The sequence below is a fragment of the Pongo pygmaeus genome, chromosome 21 (assembly GCF_028885625.2).
Source record: "Pongo pygmaeus isolate AG05252 chromosome 21, NHGRI_mPonPyg2-v2.0_pri, whole genome shotgun sequence".
Lineage (NCBI taxonomy): Eukaryota > Metazoa > Chordata > Mammalia > Primates > Hominidae > Pongo > Pongo pygmaeus.
In genome coordinates, this window is record NC_072394.2 from 33,416,457 (window position 1) to 33,437,711 (window position 21,255).

Consider the following 21,255-nt stretch of genomic DNA (forward strand, 5'->3'; position numbering starts at 1 on the left):
TCCCAAAAGCCAAAGCTGGAACAACTTGAGCAACAAAATGAAATAGTATTGGATTATAACCTAAAGTATGAAATAATTATCTGTGAATCCATACTGATATAAATAAATTACTGAATAAATGAGACAAATCTTCAGTGTAGAAAATTCCCAAATAATCTATGTAGCTATTCCACCCTTAAGGAGATAGAGCATAACTCCTCACTTAAGTGTGGCCCGAGCATAGTGACTTCCTTCCAAAGAGTACAGTATGAAAAGGGGCAAAAGACTGACTTTCCAGTAGAGAAACCTGATGCAGCATCAACAGTGATGTCATATTGATATGTGAGAAACTGCCACAGCCAAGAGGAGCCCAGAGAGACATGACAGCTAGTGCAATGAGGCATGCTGGATGGATCCTGGAGTAGAAAAAGAATGTTAGGTAAAAACGAAGGAAATCTGAATAAACTGTGAACTCTAATTAATAAATAATGTATCATTATTGGTTTATTAATTGGAACAAATGTACCATGCGTCTGCAATACCATATGTGATGTTAATAGCGGAAACACCAGCCTGAGCAACATGACGAGACTTCATCTCTATGAAAAATACAAAAATTAGCTGGGCTTGGTGGCATGCCCCTGTAGTCTCTGCTACTTGGGAGGCTGAGGTGGGAGGATCGCCTAAGCCTGGGAGGATCGCCTGAACCCGGGAGGCGGAGGTTGCAGTGAGCCGAGATCGCGCCACTGCACTCCAGCCTGGGTGAAAGAGTGGCACCCTGTCTCAATAATAATAATAATAATAATAATAATAATAATAAAAGAAACAGGGTGGGTGGGTGGGGTACAAGGGAACTTTATATTCACAATTTTTCTGTAAATCTAAAAGTGTTCTTAAAAAATGAGTTTTTTTTTTTGTAATGGCAAACAGGTCTTAAAAACACATTTGGTTTATTTAGACTCCAGAGTGTCAGAGCCATTTACACAGCCCGCCTCAAAAACAGAATTTCTTCCATGGATTAAGAGAAATATTCATTTATCCTCCAGTTGTAATGTTCTGAACCAGGAATTAGATGGTTCAGTAAAAGCTGTCTACCAGCTAATTAAGTCAATGTCTCATGAACTCTGCATAAAAAAACTGGGTATCTTTAATTTTGTACGCATTTGAAATACAAAGGAAAGATGACTAGTTCCTTGATCATTTTAAGTTAAATTAAAATACCTATAATGAAAGACATTCATAGAGCAGACTATATCATCCCATTGCCTACATTTTCATTTCCTAAAATTGTTTTAGTAGAGAATGGTATATATTGTTGCGTAATTGAAACAGTTTTGCTCTCCTTAAATAAAATAGCAGCCAAAGATTATTCAGGGTGCAGCTGACAGAGGCCTTACTGCCAATTCCTTCTAATCTGGAGAATTCCTAAAAAAAAAAAAAAAAAAAAAAAAAATCGAGTCTTCTTGTTACACCGAAGAGAAGGAGGGCAGGGTCGAAGCGCATTGGTGGTGTCCCTGGGCCGAGGGCAGGGCTCTAAGCCACGGGACCTGCTGATTGGAGGACTCCCCAGAGCTGGGGGGCGGGGCCTCTGGCGATGGAGCTCGGAGTCTATTGGCTGCGTGGCTAGAGGATGGTGTAATGGACAGCCGAGGCCTGTGCGGCCGGTTTCTATGGCAACGGAGGCTTGAAAGAGCCACTCAGATTTCTGCGTTCGCCCCCAACTCCCCTTTCCGGAGGGGGCAGGGCGGCCTGGATTTGAGGGCCGGCGGAGGAGGCGTGGGGGCTGGGAGTTAAGGAGACAGGGCTTTCCTTGGACCAAACCAACCCAGCAATGCCACATTTGAAGTGGGTTTGAGGAACCGGGCCTGCGTGCTCATTTGAAAAAAATCAGCCAAACAGAAAGGTATGAAGAAGAAAAACCTATAATTCCATCCTTCTCTGACTTCTCCACTCGTAACATTTTGAACACCAAAGCCTGGCACAGAACTGGCACTCAATGGGAGGAAGAGAGGGAGGGAAGGAAGGAAGGGGAGAGAGGGAGGGAGGATCGATGATGTGGACAACGTGGCGTGACACGAAGTGCCCGCCCCCTTGGGCTGAAAAGTCACAGGCAGACCCGTAGAGCTGACGGGATATAACAGACTTGGATTTGGGGGCTTGGAGGAGGAGGGGTCGCCGGGGCACTGAAAGAGGGTGGGACAGCCAAAGGCTCCTTGATTCCATCCCTGGATTTGGGAGGCCTGACTGCAGAAAGACTCGTCTCTGGCTTCACACCCCGCCAGCCCCGCCACTTGCAGCCGCCAGTGCTTCCAATCTCCAGATCCCTGTGTCTTTGTGTTTGGGGAATAATAAACAGTGCCTACTTCATTGAGTCGGTGTCAGAACTGAGTTGAGATAATGCATGGAAAGTTCTTAATACAATGTCTGAAACGTAGTAAACGTGCAATCAACAGTAGCTATTATCACAATTGAAGACGGTGGGATTTGACTAGGTGGAGAGAATGGGGAGGTTATTGGCTGTGGGTAAGGAGGCAGGAGGGAGCAGCAGTGTCGAAACCCTACAAAAGAGACCAGTTTGGAGATCATATAGGAAGTCATAGGAGATGACAGCCAGAGGGCATAAAATAAAGGATAAAATAACAATGGTAGCAACTATATACTGAGGGCTTGGCACTCTTGTCAAGCCCTTGACATGGGTTATTTTATTTCATTTTCTCACCAGCCCTGATAATGTAGTTATTACCATAGACCCATTTTCCTGCTCAGGAAACTGAAGTTCAGAGAGGTTATGTAGCTTGTCTATGCAAAGAAATGACAGAACCAAATGGGCATTTGTGGGGCTCAGAACAAGAGTAGAGTTGGAGGCCCATATACCATATGTCTCTATTGTTAGAAATTATACAACAGTCCAGCAAGTGTTAAATGAAATATGTTCTGTTTTCTTCCTTGATGGATATATCCTCTAACAACCCGGAAGGCCATGTTCAAATTAGAATTCTAAGACCCTTGGAGTTATGTGCCAAAATATGTAGGCCCGAGGAGACCTGTTCCCTGGATCCTGTATCCATCCCTTATCCAGCTACCTCTCATCCCATCAGTGATGGAGCTAGCATGCATGGGTCAACACCTAGCTGTCACCTGCAAACAGCTATCTTGAGGCCCAAGGCTCAGAACTATAAGATGTGCATCAGGCAGTATAATTTGCCCTCAGGTGAGATGAAGCCAGGGTTGAGGCCCACGAAGGGCCCTGTGAATTAACTTAGTGACATTTTGGAAGGGAATTATGGCATATCAGAGCGTGTTCTAGAAGGCATAGGCACAGACTCTGGGTGAGCACTTCTCATGCCTGCAGAATCCTCGCCCCATGGGGAGGGGTGGTGGGGGACTCAGGGAAGGGGCCACTCTTGCCAGGCTTCAAACCCAGGCATTCAGAATCCAGGAGCCTGGTGCTTCTCCCCTGTGCCTCACAGTGCCATGGGGCATGCTGGCTGACTTCCAGTGATTTTATGCTCTCAGAGAAATAGAGGAGGATGAGCTAGTAAACCAAGGGCCTGACCTCCCAGGTCCTATCCTCCCTTATCAAAGGTGGGAAAACTAAAAGAGTGAGTTAGCTTTTAAAAGATGAATGAATAAGCCCTTGTTCAGTAGGCAGGCAATGACGGAGTGCTAAGGTATGTTAAGTATATTAAGGAAGGACAAGTAGACACGTGTCTTAATCTGTAACCTCAGCCAAGTGATTCTAGATCATGCATGCAATAAATATTTACTAGGCTTTACTCTGTGCCAGGCACAGTGCTAATTGCTGAAGCTATAACCGTGAGCCAAAAGAGACTGGTTCGGGCCCTCAGGGAGCTCAAAGTGGAGAGGCAGAGGCAGATATCAATCAAACCATGGCACAAATAAGCATAATCATTGCATCCGAGTAACTGCTGAAGGAGAGGCCAGGGAGAGAGGGTCTGATACAGGATGTTAGGGTAGGCTCTAGTTAGGAAGTAGCATTAGAGCTGAGTGCCCCAGGCAGGTAAGGATTAACCATGGGTAGGGGAGGAAGAGATCTGCTTCCAGGAATGACCAGCTGGAGCAGAAGGGGAAGCCAAGCCAGGGTAAGGGGGTGAGGCCCGACAAGAGAGGAGGCCCAGAGGAGGCAGGGCTGGTCAGGCAGGCCCTGGTGAACACCAGGGAGGATGCAAAATCTTTGAAGATCTTTAAGCAGGGGAGAAATGTGATCAAATTTTGTTTTGGGGTGGATTCCATGGTTGGAAGGAGAGGGAGCCTGGAAGCAGGGAGACCAAGGTGTTGTCTGCTATAGAATTTCTTAAACTCTTCCATCAAGATTCTTATTTTTTTATTTTTATTTTATTTTATTTTTAGAGACAGGGTCTCACTCTGCGGCCCAGGCTGGAGTGCAGTGGCGCCATCACGGCTCACTGCAGCCTCAACCTCAAGTGATCCTCCTGTTTCAGCCTCCCAAGTAGCTGGGACCACAGGCATATACCACCACACCCAACGATTTTTTTTTTTTTTTGTAGAGACAGGGTCTCCCTGTGTTGCCTCAGCTGGCCTCAAACTCCTGGGCTCAAGCAGTCCTCCTGCCTTGGCTTCCCAAAGTGTTGGAATTACAGGCATGAGCCACTAAGCCCGGCCTTTATTTTTAAAGATAGAGGAGATGGACTCCTGTCTCTCTAAAGTCTATAGGAATTTCGTTGAAGTCTTGTGTTTTGCATTTATTTTTGTTGTTAAAAGTTGTTTTTGTTGTTAGAGATAATGGATGAAATATGTTTTTAAAAGCAGGGATACACAGAGGAAAATAAACTTTCCTTTTATCCCAAACCCCAAATATCCAGTTCTTCAAAGTTACAAATTACGAATTTCATCAATATCCTTCTAGTGTTACATATTTGTACATAAATTAGAATATGTATATATATTTTTTCTTTTTCAAAATCTTTCCTATGGTGCTGAGGGTATGTATGTATTTATTCCAACATTAAAAAATGTAAACTGTAGGATACCATATCTTGCTTTTTTTCATTTTATAATGTGTCTTAGAGATTGTTCCATATTAATACATATAATTTGTTCTGTGCACACCCGTAGTCCTGGCTACTAGGGAGGCTGAGGCAGGAAGATTGCTATGTTGTCCAGGAGTTTCAGTCCAGCCTGGGCAACATAGGAAGACCCTGTCTGTATAAAAAAATAAAATAAAATCGTTCTTGGGCTGGGTGTGGTGGCTTACACCTGTAATCCTAGCACTCTGAGAAGGCAAGGTGGGAGGATCACTTGAGGGCAGGAGTTCAAGACCAGCCTGGGCAACATATTGAGACCCTGAAGAAAGAAAAGAAAGAGAAAGGAAGAAAGAGAGAGAGAGAGGGAGGGAGGGAAGGAAGGAAGGAAGGAGAGAGAGAAAGAAAGGGAAGGAAAGGAAGGAAAGGAGGAAGGAAGGAAGAAAAGAAAGAAGAAGAAAAGAGAAGAAAGAAAGAGAGAGGCTGGGAGTGGTGGCTCACGCCTGTAATCCCAGCACTTTGGGAGGCCGAGGCAGGCAGATCATGAGGTCAGGAGATTGAGACCATCCTGGCTAATGCGGTGAAACCCCATCTCTACTAAAAATACAAAAAATTAGCCAGGCGTGGTAGTGGGTGCCTGTAGTCCCAGCTACTTGGGAGGCTGCAGCTGTGCCAGGCACAGTGATGGGTATATCCTGGGAGGGGATATATCCACAGTGAACCCAGGAGGCAGAGGTTGCAGTGAGCCGAGATTGTGCCACTGCACTCCAGCCTGGGCAACAGAGTGAGACTCCGTCTTGAAAAAAAAAAAAGAAAGAAAGAAAGAAAGAAAGAAAAAATTAGCTGGGTGCTGGGTGTGGTGGTGCGTGCCTGTAGTCTCAGTTACACAGGAGGCTGGGGCAGAAGGATTGCTTGAGCCCAGGAGTTGGAGGCTGTAGTGAGCCACGCAGTGAGCCACTGCACTCCAGCCTGGTTAACAAAGTGAGACCCTGCCTCAAAAAAAAAAAAAAAAGAAAAAGAAAAAAAAAAAACCTGCAAAGTTTACATTCTGTTCCATAATATATCTGTGTTTATTTTCTTGTACTATGTCCTACCCCAAATCTTAGTCACATTGACAAGCCAGCAAATGGGGCTGTATGTATCAGTGCCTTTGTACATGTTTAGTACACTCCTGTGGAGCCCCCACCCTCAACTCAGCATGATCTGACATCTCCTCACCCTTAGCTTGGTCCTTTTATTTATTTATTTATTTATTTATTTAGAGATGGAGTCTCGCTCTGTTGCCCAGGCTAGAGTGCAGTGTGGCACAATCTTGGCTCACTGCAACCTCTGCCTCCCACTGAAACGGGAAAAGTTCCCTTGTCCCCATCCCAGGGCATGTGACAGGGGGAGTGGCTCGCTTCTTCAGTGTCCCGCTGCTCAAACCTCTAGGGGAGCATACAGACGGGCAGGTTGTGGGGCTCCGACCCCACAAGTGTCTAGTGGTGGATGTTTACAGCTCCTGAAGCCCCAATGGGCTTATGCTACCGTATGCTCTTAGTTTTGCCATCTATAGGTGGCTTGTGTTAACCAGCTCAATTAGACCCTCTACCTTGTTGCAAGGACAGAGGGCTTTCTGTATCCCGGGTTCTTGCCTTCGTGTACCAGAAGAATTGGATCACACCTGGGCTTGGAGAATGAGTGCAAGGTTTTATTGGATGGCGGTATCTCTCAGCAGATGGGGGAAGCCACAAGGGGATGGAGTGAGAAGGTTTTCCCCTGCAGTTGGACTGTTCAGTGGCCCGGGCTCCCCTCCAACTGCCCCAGCCAAACTCTGCATAGTTCTGTTGGTTGGTGGCCTGTGGTGTGCTGGTGTGCCGGTGCTTGTCGGTGCGTTCCTCTCGACATCCAGCCACTTGTGTGTTCCTTCACTGATGTGCTCCTCTAGCCGTCCAGTTACCTGTGTGTCTGCCTGCTAGGGTTTTTATAGGCACAGGATGGGGGCGTGGCAGGCCAGGGTGGTCTTGGGAAATGCAACATTTGGGAAGGAAAACAAAAATGCCTGTCCTCACCTAGGTCCATGGGCACAGGCTTGGGTGGCGCCCTAGCCAGGGACCACGCCCTTCCTCCCTTCCATGTCATTTAAAGGGACTGTGCCCTTCCCTTCCCAGCACTTCCCTTCCCGTATCACCAGGTTCAAGCAGTTCTCCTGCCTCAGCCTCCTGAGTAGCTGGGACTACAGGCGCATGCCACCACACATGGCTAATTTTTTTTTGTATTTTTAGTAGAGACAGGATTTCACCATGTTGGCCAGGCTGGTCTCGAACTCCTGACCTCAAGCGGTCCACTCGCCTAGGCCTCCCAAAGTGCTAGGATTACCGGCATGAACCATTGCACCCGGCACCTTAGCTTGGTCTTGTACCACTCCATACTCCAAAATTCTTTCTGGTTGCTGTTTGTCAGCTGTAACTGGAGTTGACACAAAGGGATGAAATGGGCAATCTGGCTGAGAGTAAGGTTGGAAAGGAGTCCAGGAGCCTCTTGTGAAAGGGATCGGGTACCAGGCTGGGTTCCAAGTGCACAAGGGAGTCCCAGAGGATGTGACACGGGAATAAAATGGTCAGCATGCCAGATTGACATCTTAGAAAGATCATTTGCTCCTTAATATGCCCCCATCACTTTCCTCTAAAAGGCCCTTATTGATAACCTCCACACTACTCAATCCTAGGGCACTCTTCAGTTCTGATCTCAATTGACAGTTTTTTTGTTTGTTTGTTTTTGTTTTGACGGAGTCTCGCTCTGTTGCCCAGGCTGGAGTGCAGTGGCTCAATCTCGGCTCACTGCAAGCTCCGCCCCCCGGGTTCACGCCATTCTCCTGCCTCAGTCTCCCAAGTAGCTGGGACTACAGGTGCCCGCCACCATGCCCAGCTAATTTTTTGTATTTTTAGTAGAGACGGGGTTTCACTGTGTTAGCCAGGATGGTCTCAATCTCCTGAACTCATGATCCGCCTGCCTCAGCCTCCTAAAGTGCTGGGATTACAGGCGTGAGCCACCGTGCCCAGGCCTCAATTGACATTTCTTAGAGCTGATTTTACTTGATCTCTTGCAGCCCTTGACACGGTTGTTAACCCCTACCACCTGAAATGTCCTCCCTTGGTTTATGTGTCTCTGCACATTCTTGTTTTCCTTCTCCCTTTCTGGCTGTCCCTTATTAGTTTTTCACCATCTCCTTTTCCATCAGGGAAAACTATGTCAAAGTTGCTTGAAGCACAATCTTAGTTGGTATAATCTTTCCTTCTGCTTTTTCTCTTGACCATTAGGAGAGTGTGAAATCAGTTTAACGTGTCATATAAGCATTGACAAAAGGATGAAGCAATAGAATAGAAAGTGTCAAGGTGCATCATGCACAGGGCAAATATTGTTTGAGGAAGCTTATTTCAGATTTAGATATAAATACACACATGCATATGTATGACGGCTGCAATGTAAAATATATATCTTACTGTGGGATGTGGTGAAACAGTTTGAAAGCCACAGCTATACAACTCCTATGTTTATTTCTCAGGGCCAGAATTCTCCTAGGAATGTAAGATCTGTGTGTATCCAACCGCCTACTCCACATCTCCTCTTAGATATCCTCTACGGAGACCTCAAACTCAATATATCCAAAATCAAATTCAAGCCCTTCACCCTAAACTTGGATTTTCTCCTCTGTTTCACATCTCAGGGAAAAGCCCCACCATCCATCCAGTTGCAGAAGCTAGAAACCTGGGCAACATCCTTGGTACTTAACTTTCTCCCAGCCCATGTCAAATATAGCTCCAAATCTTGTTGACTTAAACTCTGAAAGATCTCTTTACCCTGCTGTTTCTCTCTGTCCATCTCCACCTTCCATGTCTAAGATGTCCTCATCTCTCAAGAGACCTGGGTGAACTATACTGTATTTCCACTTGGGCTCTCCTCTGACCCGGTCTCCACCAACTATCCTGAATGATACTTGTAAAACATAACCAATCTAATCATGTTACTCTCTTGCTTGCAAGTCCTTCAATGGCACATCGTTCTTAGACCCACATACTCAACATGGCCTACCAGATGCCCCCACGAGCTCCTCTTCTCTGCATTGCAGTCACATTTGTTGTGCTGGATATTGTCTTTTGACAGACAGCACCCATCCCCATTTTATGTGCCTTCCTATGCTGCAGATGCTGGAAAGCTAAAACATCTCCCAACTCCCTTGCAGCTAGGGCTCCAGCACTTAGATGTATTTGCATAAAAGATGGAAGGGAGGCATAAGTAAGCCAGACAGTTTGGGCTGCTTTTACTTGTAAACATGGTTGCGGAGACAGTAGTGCACAGTCCCTGGCTTTGTAGAGGCAGGGAAAGGACTTGGCATTTCACTGTCCTGCCAGTGGCATTGGCAGTGACTTTCTGATCCCAGGATCCTGTCTTTGGGTGGCAGCTTCACCATTGTGTCCTCATGCTCAGCCTTTCCAGTGGTGGCCTCCTGGCTTCTGTCTTTCTGTGAGAGGTAGTAACTCCCCTCACAGTTCTATGGTGTTCTAGGAGTCATTCCTAATACCCAGCCCAGGGACCAGCATTTTCTTCAACAGCGAGAGTGGTTTCTGTTTCTAAACTTAGACTGATTCATTTAGTCTCTAGAAGTGGTCATGCCTCCTCCCACTATAGGGTTGTTTTACTTGCTATCCCTTTTGCCTAGGTTAATACCCTTGCCATCCCTTAACCCCCAGCCCCATCTCTCGATTAACTCCTTATATGTCCTTTCCATCTCAGTTCAAACATTTTCTCTGGGAAGTTATCCCTGACCCTTAAGACTGGATCAGCTTTCCTTGTTAAACAGGGATCTCACCCTGTATGTTTCTTTTAGTGCATCATCATCGTCTGTAATTATGTACTTGTGTGACTCTAGAATCTGAGCCTCAGGGACTTGATTATCCTGCTCCATGCTGTGTTCCATTGCTTAGAAAAGGCCCTTATAGAGTTGGTGCTTGACAGGCATGTGTTGAAAGAATGAATGGAATGGAGGAGGCCTGATTGGAGGCTCTGAGGACAAAATCCACGTTTTTAAATGTGGCTGGTAAGCCCTGTGACCCCTCTTCTCAACGTTTTCTCCCAACCACATCTTCCCCTGACTCTTGGCCAGTCCAAACACGCTGTGTGCTCTCTGGCCTCCAGGCCTCTACATCTGCTATTTCTGCTGCTTGGCTGTCTCTTTGCTCTTAGCCTGGTTCTTACTCATCTTGCAGGTTTCAGTTAGGACGTTTTATCTTCTAGGGAAACCTTTACTTCAGACAATTCTATACAGGACAAATGTTGTTGGCTGGGTGCGGTGTCTCACGCCTGTAATCCCAGCACTTTCAGAGGCTGAGGCAGGTGGATCACCTGAGGTCAGGAGTTCGAGACCAGCCTGGCCAACATGCTGAAACCCCATCTTTACTAAAAATACAAAAATTAGCCGGGTGTGGTGGCACTTGCCTGTAATCCCAGCTACTTGGAAGGATGAGGCACAAGAATCGCTTGAATCCGGGAGGTGGAGGTTGCAGTGAGCCAAGATCATGCCACTGCACTCCAGCCTGGGCAACAGAGTGAGAATCTGTCTCAAAAAAAAAAAAAAAAAAATATGTTAAATATATTATTGTAAACATTGCCTACTGTTACTTATCTGTACCTTCCATTGCAAGTGCACTGTCTTGTTCAAGGCAGGCCCCTTGCATGGGGCCCAGCTCTAATGCCTTCTGTATTTGTTGAAGTTGAATGAATCAATGTCCTCTAGTCAACCAGCCTCAGTCCGGGTATCTCTGCACATTTTCCAGGAGCCCAAAAACAGTGAAGAATTGTAATTTGAGGGCTGCTTGATCAGGAAAGGAAGCTGGGGGAGGTTTGTTCAGCTCCAGCCCCTGGCTGTCCCTGGGCCACCAGGCAGGAGGCCTTGAAGCAGATCCTGTGGGGGATGGGCAGGGAAACAGTTTCTTCCTCTCCTCCCCCGTGGCGAGTGGGGGGATGGGGCCAGGAGAGGGAAGGTTCCTTCAAGGAGGCTCCCTGGCACAGTGCCTGCTTTGAGGAAGGGGGTGGAGAGTATGGTGAATGCAGGCTTTCTCCTGGCCCCTGGCCTCCAGCTTTGTGAGAGGGAGGGAAACTGCTGGCAAAGACGGGAAAGAGGGATGGGAGGGAGGGGAGAGTCTGCTTGCTTTGGGAGACAAGGAGAGGGGTTGAAGTGGCTCTGAAAGACAGGATTCCCAAGAGCCTACCAGGTCCCAACTCCAGATCAGCTCTGGAAATATCCTCAAACCACTCAGTCAGATAGTCAATATACTGGGAACGTTTAACTCTTAGGATCAGATCATCCTAACGTCACCAGCTGGAAAATCCTTCAGAGGGTTGTATCTGGGGTCTGCAGGGTATTGGACCTAAAGTCCAGAGACCTTGACCCTATTCTGCCTGCAGGCCCAGTCTCCAGTAGGGGCTAACTTGGAGAAGTCAGCTCCCTGGACCCCGCTTTCTTTTTCAACAGCTGGAAGAAATGGCATTTTCCCAGAACCCAAGAATATTTTGCATCCCATCAACGGCGCTTACAGTAACAGAAAGATGAAGAAGCTGGCAAACCACCTCTCTTTCCCACAGGTCTGTAATCTCCCTGAGGGCAGGGTTCAGCTCACACATCTTATACTCTGGTATCAAACCTGGCTGCCCATCAGAATTGCTTGAGGATGATTAACTAAAATGTTTCACTTCCTCTAACAGTGATTCTGATTTATTGGAGCTGTGTTAGGACTTAAAACCCGTTTTAACAGTGTGCTAACTGATTGTGATGCAAAGGGACCAGCACAACGTAGTAGGTGCTAAGTGTTGCCTGCAGGGGTGGGAAATGTATTTAGCAAGGTAAACAAATGGAGTGTAGGGGAAGTGGGATTGAAATACGGTCTGGACCTGGGTAACTGTGCATCTAACACTTTGAAAGGAAATAGTGCACCAGTTTTAGCAATACAAAAGATAAATATTTATTCAGAACAAAACTTTTAACAATCAATTTTACATTCTAAGCCACAAGGAAATAGCAAAACATATAGCAAAGGAAAAGCAAACACTAAAAGAAAAGCAGTGTACTGTCTTTTCTACTTGATAACACTTAGTTGGCCCATGACCTCTCGCTTGGCCTATCTCCCTAGTACATTTTAGAGTTAACAGCTCACTCATAATTTTGGGTTAAAATCCATCTTTCTCCTGAGAGTCAGGAGTTGCAGATGAGCTCCAGCTAGCTGCTTCTCTAGGGTTCCTAGCTATTGAGGCTAAGGTGCAAATGTAAACCTTTGGTAGGTTTCTTTACACAGGGGCACCCCCATTTCTCACTGGTGGCAATGAATGGGGAAGGGGTAGGGCCTCCAAAGGACCAGGCACACTTTAATCCAGAAGTGGTGCCCCAGGGAGCAACGAATGCACCCTGGAGTGTGTTCCTTGGTCCGTTGCGTATCTCCCAAGTATTCAGAAGCCCCTCCTTAAAAACCTTTTCTTTCTGCTCCCTCCTCCAGATGATTTCTCAGCATTTCTCTGGGCTGATCATTCTGGAGAGATCAGACTTTCTGGGCCCTCAAGTGTTGAGGAAATTGTTGTGAAGTGTGAGAGGTAGTGGAATGAGCACCGGGCTTGGGGTCAGGGGACTCTACTATAGGCTGGCTCTGGCACCAGACAGCTATGTAATTTTCACCCAGTCATTTAACTTCTTTGGGCCTGTTTCATCTGCTGGAAAACCAGGGAATTGGTCCAAACCAACTCTCAGGTTCTTTCCAGCAGGAATATTCTAGATTCCATGATTCTATGAAAAATGGCTTCTGAGCCACCAAAAGAGCTGTCATGAAGTCCATGCATTTTTGTGCCATAAGAGAGGCCCTTGGCCACCATTCAGAGCTTATTGATTCAGATTATATACACTTCTAACAACACTGGTTTCACAAATTCTCAGACCACGTAGATTAAAAGCAGCAAATTAAATGAGGGAGGGGAAGAGCTGCAAAAGGTAGACACTCTGATAGAAGCCACAGTCAACAATTCAGCAAACACTGATGGAGTGCCTACCACGTGTTGGGCCCCGTACCTAGTGCTGGGGCATAAAGATGAGCAAGGCAGCCCAAAGGGTGAAAATCCAGGGGAAGACAAGGTATGGGGCGGGGGGGTGGGAGGGGGGCAGGGAGAGAGAGAAAAAGTACAAGAAACAAAACAAATACCCAATAGAAAAACGAAAACAAAATTTTAAAAGGGAGGGGCAACACATCTGCACGCTACAGTTCTCCGCAGTCGTTATTGGTGACAGAGTCACCAATTCAGAACAGGCTGAAATGGAGTAAACTCGGTTTAAGAAGGCATAGAGAGATGTCTCTTGTAGGTTTTAAAAAGATCTCCTTCAAAAACGATAAAAAATGGTTTAAAAAAAAGTTTTGGCACTTAAGAGGGGTAAGCTGGCTGTGTGTTCACCCTGGCAGGCAGGCGGGTGTTTAGTGCCCGGCCACGCCGGTTAGCTGAGCTGCCACGGAATTGTGAACTGCTTTGGGACACTGGGCAAAGGCGTGTCCTCGCTTGCCACAGAGGTTGCACACGATGCCCTTCCGGCAGTAAGGGCTCAGGTGCCCCTCCTCCCCGCACCTGAAGCACCTGTCCTGCGTGCAGCTGCCGCTCATGTGGGTCCGGGAACCACATTTAAAGCATGTCTTGGGCTGCCCCTTGTACCAGCTGTAGCCCCTCTCGGCCCCCAAGAAGAAGGCCCCTGGCAAATGCCTGACCCCGCCCTCCCCCTGGCGCAGCTCGATCTCGCATTTGTATTCCCCGGTCCAGATCCCAAACCTGTCGGTCACTTTCACCGGCACGGCCAGCACGTCGCAGTGGCGCTTGAGCCAAGTCACAATGTCCTCCACGTCCACCGTCTCGTTCCGGAAGAGGATGAAGAGCGTCTTCAAGCTGGACTTGCTCCGCCCCAGCACCACGAAGTTCTCCCAGCAGTCCTCCTGCTCCCGCTTCTCCTCGTAGACGCGTAGGAACAGGGCCAGCTTCTCCGCCGAGCGGAAGCTCACGTCGAATTCGCGGCTGCCCGGGATCTGGATGACCGCGTAGATGTCGCTCGGGTCCATGCCGATGGAGCGCAGGATAAGCGCTCCTACCACGAAGTCCCGCGTGGGGCAGGCGCCCTCGTCTCCCTGGAAACAGATGCGGACGAGGAAGCGACCCTTGCCCGGGCCTGCCGCCGCCGCCGCCGCCGCCGCCGGTTCGTCCTGGAGGGGCCGCTCGGCAGCGTCCTCGGCCTCGCCGGGCCTGGCCGGGGTCGCCATGGTGGCGGCCGCCGCCGCTTCGGCCTTCTTCCTCCTGCCCGCCTCCGCAGCGCCCTTCTTTTTGCGGGGGTCCGCCGCCGCCTCGCCGGCCGGATCTCTCCGGCGGCCCTTCGGGTCCCCGCGGCCAGCCGGTGGGAAGTCGCCGAGGTCCGGCGCCGCCAGGCCCGCGGGGCCGCCGAGCCCAGCGCTCCCTCCACTGCCGACGCTTTCCTCCTCCCGCCGCGGCGGCCGCGGGTCGCGGAACTCGCCCTTCTTCTCGGCTAGATTCTTTACCACCTGGGCCCAGCCCATCTTCTCGCGGCCGCCGTCGGCCTCCTCGTCCCGGGCCGCGGGCCGCGCGGGGGGCAGAAGCTGCGGCCGCCCCCGTTTCCTCTCTTCCTCCGCGCCGCCGCCGGTGGCCATTTTACCTCCTTCCCAGCATCCTCCACTCGCTCCCGCAGCCAAAGGGCGCCCATCGCGCGCGCCCGCCCGCCGGGGCTGTGTGGGTTTGGTTTTTTTTTTTTTTTTTTCTGAAATTTGACGCTACCCTCCCCCGCCGCTCCCTCAAAGGTATCACATGCGGCGCATATTGGCCAGCGCCGGCTCCGCGCCCCCTGCGCTGAGCCTCTCTTCCGCCAGCGTTCGCTCCAACCTCACCTCCGTCCGCAGCGGGATGGGGCGCCCGGAGGCTTCACTTTCCCCAGCGCGGGTTTGGCAGCCTCCGGCCTCGCTCTCGAGGATTTGACATTTCGCAAGCGATGCTCGATGATTTCATGCTAGCAGCTTTGCTAACGGCCCACAGCCCACAGACGGGACGGAGTGCAGGAACATCTCTCCCATTTTGTTTTCTTTTTTGTATCTTTTCTGTTAAAAAAGCAAAAGCAATAGCAAAATTAAAACTTAGCTTTCCCTTTCCCCAGAACTGACTGCAATGCATTATTTTTTTCCCACGTCGGATTATGCACATTTTCAAGAAGAAAAGTTGAAAGTTTTACAGTGAACATTTTACCATTAACTTTTTATCGTTAAAATTGTACTCTATTTTATCACACTACGCCTCGATCCATTCATCGGTCTTTATTTTTTGATACATTTCCAAGTAAGTCATATTGCATTATTTTTATTTGTTTGAAAAGACTTTCGTCGTATTTAGGATGAAGTGTGAGTGCTTAAGTTCCCAGTACTGTGTTAAGCACACTTCAGACTATATTACACGGAATCTTCCAAAAACGATGCTGTAATTATGCCCATTTTACAGATAAAGAGGCAGGAGTTAAGTCTTTCTTTCCTCTCTCTCTCTCTCCTTTCTTTTTTTTTTTTTTTTCGAGACGGACTCTTGGTCTGTCGCCCAGGCTGCGGTGCAGTGGCTCAATCTCGGCTCACTGCAAGCTCCTCCTCCCAGGTTCACGCCATTCTACTGCCTCAGCCTCCCGGGTAGCTGGGACTACAGGCGCCCGTCACCACGCCTGGCTAATTTTTTGTATTTTTAGTAGAGACGGGATTTCACCATGTTAGCCAGGATTGTCTCGATCTCCTGACCTCGTGATCGCCCGCCTCGGCCTCCCAAATTGCTGGGATTACAGGCGTGAGCCACCGCGCCCGGCCGGTAGCTTATATTTATTTAACCACTTTATTTCTGACGCTGTGGATCAAGAACTGTGCATCAGACCCTAGGAAACCTTGTTAACAGGCAGATTCCCTTCACCGCAACTGCTGGTATTGGTCTCAGGGGAGCCACTGACTTGTACCGTTTGCACTTTCCAGTCCTCTTACTTTGTATCCTCAGACACCATTTCCTTCATCCCTTCTCAGCCACGCATTCCCGTGATCATACTTGGAACTTCACCATTACCAGAAACATAAATGTCTTAGATTCACATATTTCTCTGTTATTCTTTCTACTTGCTTGGTCAGGTTTCACCATGAGGAGAATACTTACACAACCAAACAATATATGTATTTTAAACAATGTCTTCCATTCCTCTTACCTTAAGCCCTCACTCCAGGTAACTATCACATAATCAAATATCTGCAAGGGTCAGGCAGGTGCCTTAAGTAGAAGATATACTGGGTGAACTGGAGATCGAATATTCTATCTGAAGGGGCAACTGCTAGTCAACTGTAGCTGATTATTCCTCTCCAGAAGTGAGGGTCCACTGTGGGTGGATCTTTCAGTTTCCAAAGAGAAATCTGAACTCCAGTTTCTTCTTTTATGGGAAACAGTCTTCTCTCTCTTTCGTCTTCTTTAAGATGGTCTCAGCTATATTTGGAACCTCCATATGAATTTCACAACCTGCCTACTAAGTTCCAGGAAACTATGAGATCTTAATTGGAGTTGCATTGCATTTGTACAGAATTACCACTTTATAACACCGAGTCTTTCCATCAATGACCCCACTTGATTTCTCACTTATTTAGGCCTTATTTTATGAATTTCAATAAAATGTTATAGTTTTTTTCATAAAGGTCTTACATACTTTTGGGGATTTATTCCAAGGTACCACATGGTTTGACTGCTATTGTAAATGAAATTATTGTAAATCAGAAGTTACATATTGTTTGTTGGTGTCCGTTAGAGGAAACACGATTGAATTTTGTGTACTGACCCCATATTTGGCAACAAAGTTGAAACCTTAAAAAATTTCCAGTGGTTTTTGGAATCTCTTTACTTTTCTGTATTGCCAATCATATTGTCTGTGAATAATGAAGGTTTTGTCTCTTTTTTCAGATCTTATACTTTTTCTTGTCTTACTGCACTAGTCAGGAACTCTTATGTAATCAACGTATTTTGAGCATTTTTGTTTTGTGTCGGACTTTAAAGGCATCTGTCTGTATTTTGAAAATATTTGACTTGTGGATTAGGTTCTGGCTCTCTGTCCAATTTTGCTAATCATATCTTCTATTGTAAGATTTTATTGGTATGTGTAGGGCCATCCTTTTGGTCAGTTTCATTTTTTCCAGGTCAAATTTTGCAGAGATTATTACATCAGGAGCTACAGGGGCCAGGCAGGTACCCTGCAAGGAAAGCAGTCTGGATGGGCACTGAGGCCATATGAAGAGAGCAGCCTTTATTCATTTCTGGCAGATTATTGTCACAGAGGGACACAGACCCAGTGTTGCCAGATGTCTGCTTTTCTAAGAGAGATCGGAAATCCAGTGTTTGGCTGCCTGGAACAAGGCCTGAGCTCAACGACTTGAACACGTGAGCGTCTAGAGTCTCTCTTGTGAGGCCTCTTCTCTCTTTATATTCTTCTGTCTTTAGTGCACTGGCTTCCACCCGTGTTCCTTTTTAGCATTTCTGTCTCCTTTTCTTCCCTCAAACCTGACATCCATTCTTTTGGCAAATCCTGATGGCAGTTCTTCAAAAATATATCCCCAATCTGACCACTCTCACCTGTTCTCCAAGTCACTATCATGTGAACTGCTTAGAATGTGCCTGGCTCAGTCATTCTAGTTAAAAAATAACAGAACAGACAAATGTGTGCAGAATGAACCTGACCAACTAGTTTGCCATCTTTGGCTAAGGCACAATTATTTTCACTTTACAAAGGAGGTAACTGAGGCTCAGAGAGGTGAAGGGATTTGTCTCAGAAGCATCTGTGAGGTCTTTGATAACTGGGGCATGTCTTGCTCTCTGTCTTCACAGACAATTGCTGTGAAGACAACACAACTGACCTGGTGAGGTGGCTCATGCCAGTAAGCCCAGCACTTTGGGATGCCAAGGTGGGAGGATCGTTTAAGCCCAAGAGTTCTCGACCACCTTGGGCAACATAGTGAGACCTCATCTCTACAAAAAATTTTAAAAATTAGCCAGGTATGGTGGCATGCACCCATAGTCCCTGCTACTCTGTGGGCTGAGGTAGGAGGATAACTTGAGCCTGAGAGGTTGAGGCTGCAGTGAGCTGTGATTCTGCCATTGTATTCCAGCCTGGGTAACAGAGTGAGACCCTGTTAAAAAAAAAAAAAAGAAAAGAAAAGAAAACACAATTGCCCAGTGTTCTGTAAGCACTTAGTAAATGGCAGCTGATTTTTTATTTTTGAATTGTTAAGAAACTTGGCTCAGTGCAGTGGCTCACACCTGTTATCTTAGCATTTTGGGAGGCTGAGGCGGGCAGATCAGTTGAGTCCAGGAGTTTGCAGATCAGCCTGGGCAACATGGCGAAACCCCATCTATACCAAAAATAATAAAAAACATTAGCCAGCCGTGATGGGGCACCACCTATAGTCCCAACTACTAGGGAGGCTGAGGTGGGAGGATCGCTTGAGCCCAGGAGGTTGAGGCTGCAGTGAGTGCAGTGAGCTGTGATCACTCCACGCTATCCTGGGCAACAGATCGAGAGAAACCCTGTCTTAGAAAAGAAACTCACTAATGCTAGTTGGGAATAGCTAAATAACAGAAAATTCTAGAATAATGGTAACATATGCAAATGAAGTTTATTTTTTCTCGCATAGAATAAGTCTGGAGGTAGGCAGCTCAGAGCTGATATCATGGCTGCATAGTGTCAGGGATCCAGGCTCCTTCTATCTTCATGTTCTGCCATATATGACCTACATTTCCGACAATATTTAATGGCCCAAATGGCTGCTGAGTTCCAACTATGAGATTCCATTCCAGCAGCTGAAAGGAACAAGTGGAAGAGAAGGGCATGTCTCTTCCACTTCCTCTATAAGGACATTTGCAGATGTTGCACTTCTGCCTATATTCCATTGACTAGAACTTGGTCAAGCCTATCTGCATCTCAGTCCAAGTTCTTAATGCACTTTTGGATTTGCATTATTTTTGAAGTGACCATTAGAAAGTCAGGAGATGGAGGCATGATTTGAGATGGACCTTGAAAGAAGAAGTAGGTTTTGGAAAGCAATACAGAAACAAACCCTATGAGGTTAGAATTATTGCTCATATTCACAGATGAGGGAACTAGGCTGAGAGAGGTAGAGTGAGTTGCCCAATGTCACAGTGTCACAAAGCTAGTAGTGGCTTAGTGATCCACATCAAGCGGACTCCAAGGCTTATATGCTTAGCCACTTCTACAGTTCTGCTTTGTGTCTATAAAATGGAGATAATGCCTACATTAAGGCTACTGTTTATTGACAACTTGCATTTGTGGTTGTATTAGCACACAAGCTAGGCTCCTTTGCTTTTAAGGGCATGACCAAGAACTTGCACACATTTCTTCTACTTACATCATATTTGCTAAAACTTAATCATGCAGCCACCTTAGTTGCAAGGGAGGCCGGAAAATTAGGTTTTTATTTTATTTTTTGAGAAGGAGTCTCTCTCTGTCGCCCAGGTTGGAATGCAGTGGCATGATCTCGGCTCACTGCAACCTCCGCCTCCCGGGTTCAAGTGATTCTCCCACCTCAGCCTCCCGAGTAGCTGGGATTACAGATGCCCACCACGCCCAGCTAATTTTTGTGTTTTTAGTAGAGACGGGCTTTTGTCATGTTGGCTGGGCTGGTCTCGAACTCCTGACCTCAGGTGATCTGCCTGCCTCGACCTCCCAAAGTGCTGGGATTACAGGCATGAACCACCGCGCCTGGCCAAGAAATGAGGTCTTGAGATGGGCAGCCCATGTGCCCAATAAAAATTCTAATACTACAGAAGTGTAGAGTGGGTGTGGGAGGGTATTAGCAATCTCTGCTATGATAGTGTTAGTTAAGATTTATTTATTTATTTATTTATTTCAGGGTCTTGCTCTGTCACCAAGGCTGGAGTGCAGTGGTGTGATCATGGTTCACTGAAGCCTCAACCTCCTGGGCTCAAGTGATCCTCCTGCCTCAGCCTCATGAGTAGCTTGGACTACTATTTTTTTTATTTTTTATAGAGAAGGGGTCTCTCTATGTTGGCCAGGCTGGTCTTAAACTCCTGGCCTCAAGCAAATCCTCCTGCCTTGGCCTCCCAAAGTTCTCAGATTACAGGTATGAGCCACCATAACCGGCCTAGTTAAGCTTTAAAACAAACCAGTAAAGTAAGCATTATTGTTCCTATTTTACTGATGAATAAATTGAGGTTCAGAGAGGTGGAGCAATTTAAGGGTAAGCTAGGATTAGAATCCTGACTCATGTTTGACCCACAGTATTCTATTCCTTTTCACTGGAATTGTCTTTTGTGAGTGTTGACACTTCTCATTGATTTCCTTCTCACTCAGTAGTATGCCATTAGCAAGGGTATCTCCACTCCTTGGGCTGCGAATCTACCTCTGGATGCCTACTATCTGGCATTGTGATCATGTCCAGAGGGAGGAGATACTGGCCTTTCCAAGGCCAGGATGCAGTGGGGCCACATGTGTGTGTTGTTCTTTGGCTACTTGCAATAGCTGTTAGAAAGTAAGTCCACAGATTGCAATCTCCACCAAAGGGAAGTAGAGCCAGCTGACCCAGGAGACAGAAGGAGGCTGAGGCCAAGGGAAGAAGGAGGCACTTGACTGTCAGCGTCTGGCCTGGATCAACATCATCCCAACCCACTGGGAATGAGAAGCTGGTGGAGTCCGTGAAGGAGACATCATTAGAAGTCCAGTATTGCATCCATGTGGATAAACTCTGACATTTTTTCTGAGACCCTTCTTGGCACTGGACATGGCAGGTGCGTGTGCATGGGGAAGGAGCTGGAGCACAGTTGCAAGAACATCTCCTGTGATAGCAGCGGCTTCTACCTGACACTGCAGACTCTGCCAGCAAAGGAGCACCTTGTTAACTGTGGCTTGATGTCCTGTTAACTGTGGCTTGATATCCAAGCTGATTGGTTTCCAAGGTGCTCAGCAGTAGATACCAAGTCTAGTTCATCAGCATGCAAGCAAATCCTGCCAGGCTATGCACATTTATTCTGGCTCTTCAGGACCACTTGACCAAGTTTGTCTTATATCCTCTGACCTCTAGGTGCATCCAGGAGGACATCCTGTAGGACATCTTCACTGTTCAGGGCCCCCAGTGTCTTGCAGACACCATTGAGGGTATTTCTTCATCCAGATTGTCGGGGAGCT

At 47.2% G+C, this 21,255-nt stretch overlaps 2 protein-coding genes across 7 annotated transcripts in view; one reads left to right on the forward strand and one right to left on the reverse strand.

The window, feature by feature from the left end:
• Positions 1-1,506: 1,506 nt before the first annotated feature.
• C21H20orf96 (chromosome 21 C20orf96 homolog) overlaps positions 1,507-21,255 on the forward strand; it is a 68,694-nt gene continuing 48,945 nt past the window's right edge. For 2 of the 6 annotated variants that reach the window (XM_063659106.1, XM_063659107.1), the window contains exons 1-2: positions 1,678-1,882; positions 11,494-11,603. Coding sequence is in view for 3 of the 6 variants with exons in the window: in XM_054466846.2 (XP_054322821.1) it covers positions 11,568-11,603 (36 nt within the window). In the remaining 3 variants the exon portion in view is untranslated. Of the gene's footprint in view, positions 1,883-11,493; positions 11,604-21,255 lie in introns of all 6 variants that reach the window. The other 4 variants (XM_054466846.2, XR_010125155.1, XM_054466850.2 and 1 more) reach the window with 4 other exon arrangements.
• Positions 11,956-15,189, reverse strand: ZCCHC3 (zinc finger CCHC-type containing 3). The gene has a single exon (XM_054466852.2). The coding sequence runs from the start codon at positions 14,696-14,698 to the stop codon at positions 13,469-13,471; it is 1,230 nt and encodes a 409-aa protein (XP_054322827.1). The 5' UTR covers positions 14,699-15,189; the 3' UTR covers positions 11,956-13,468.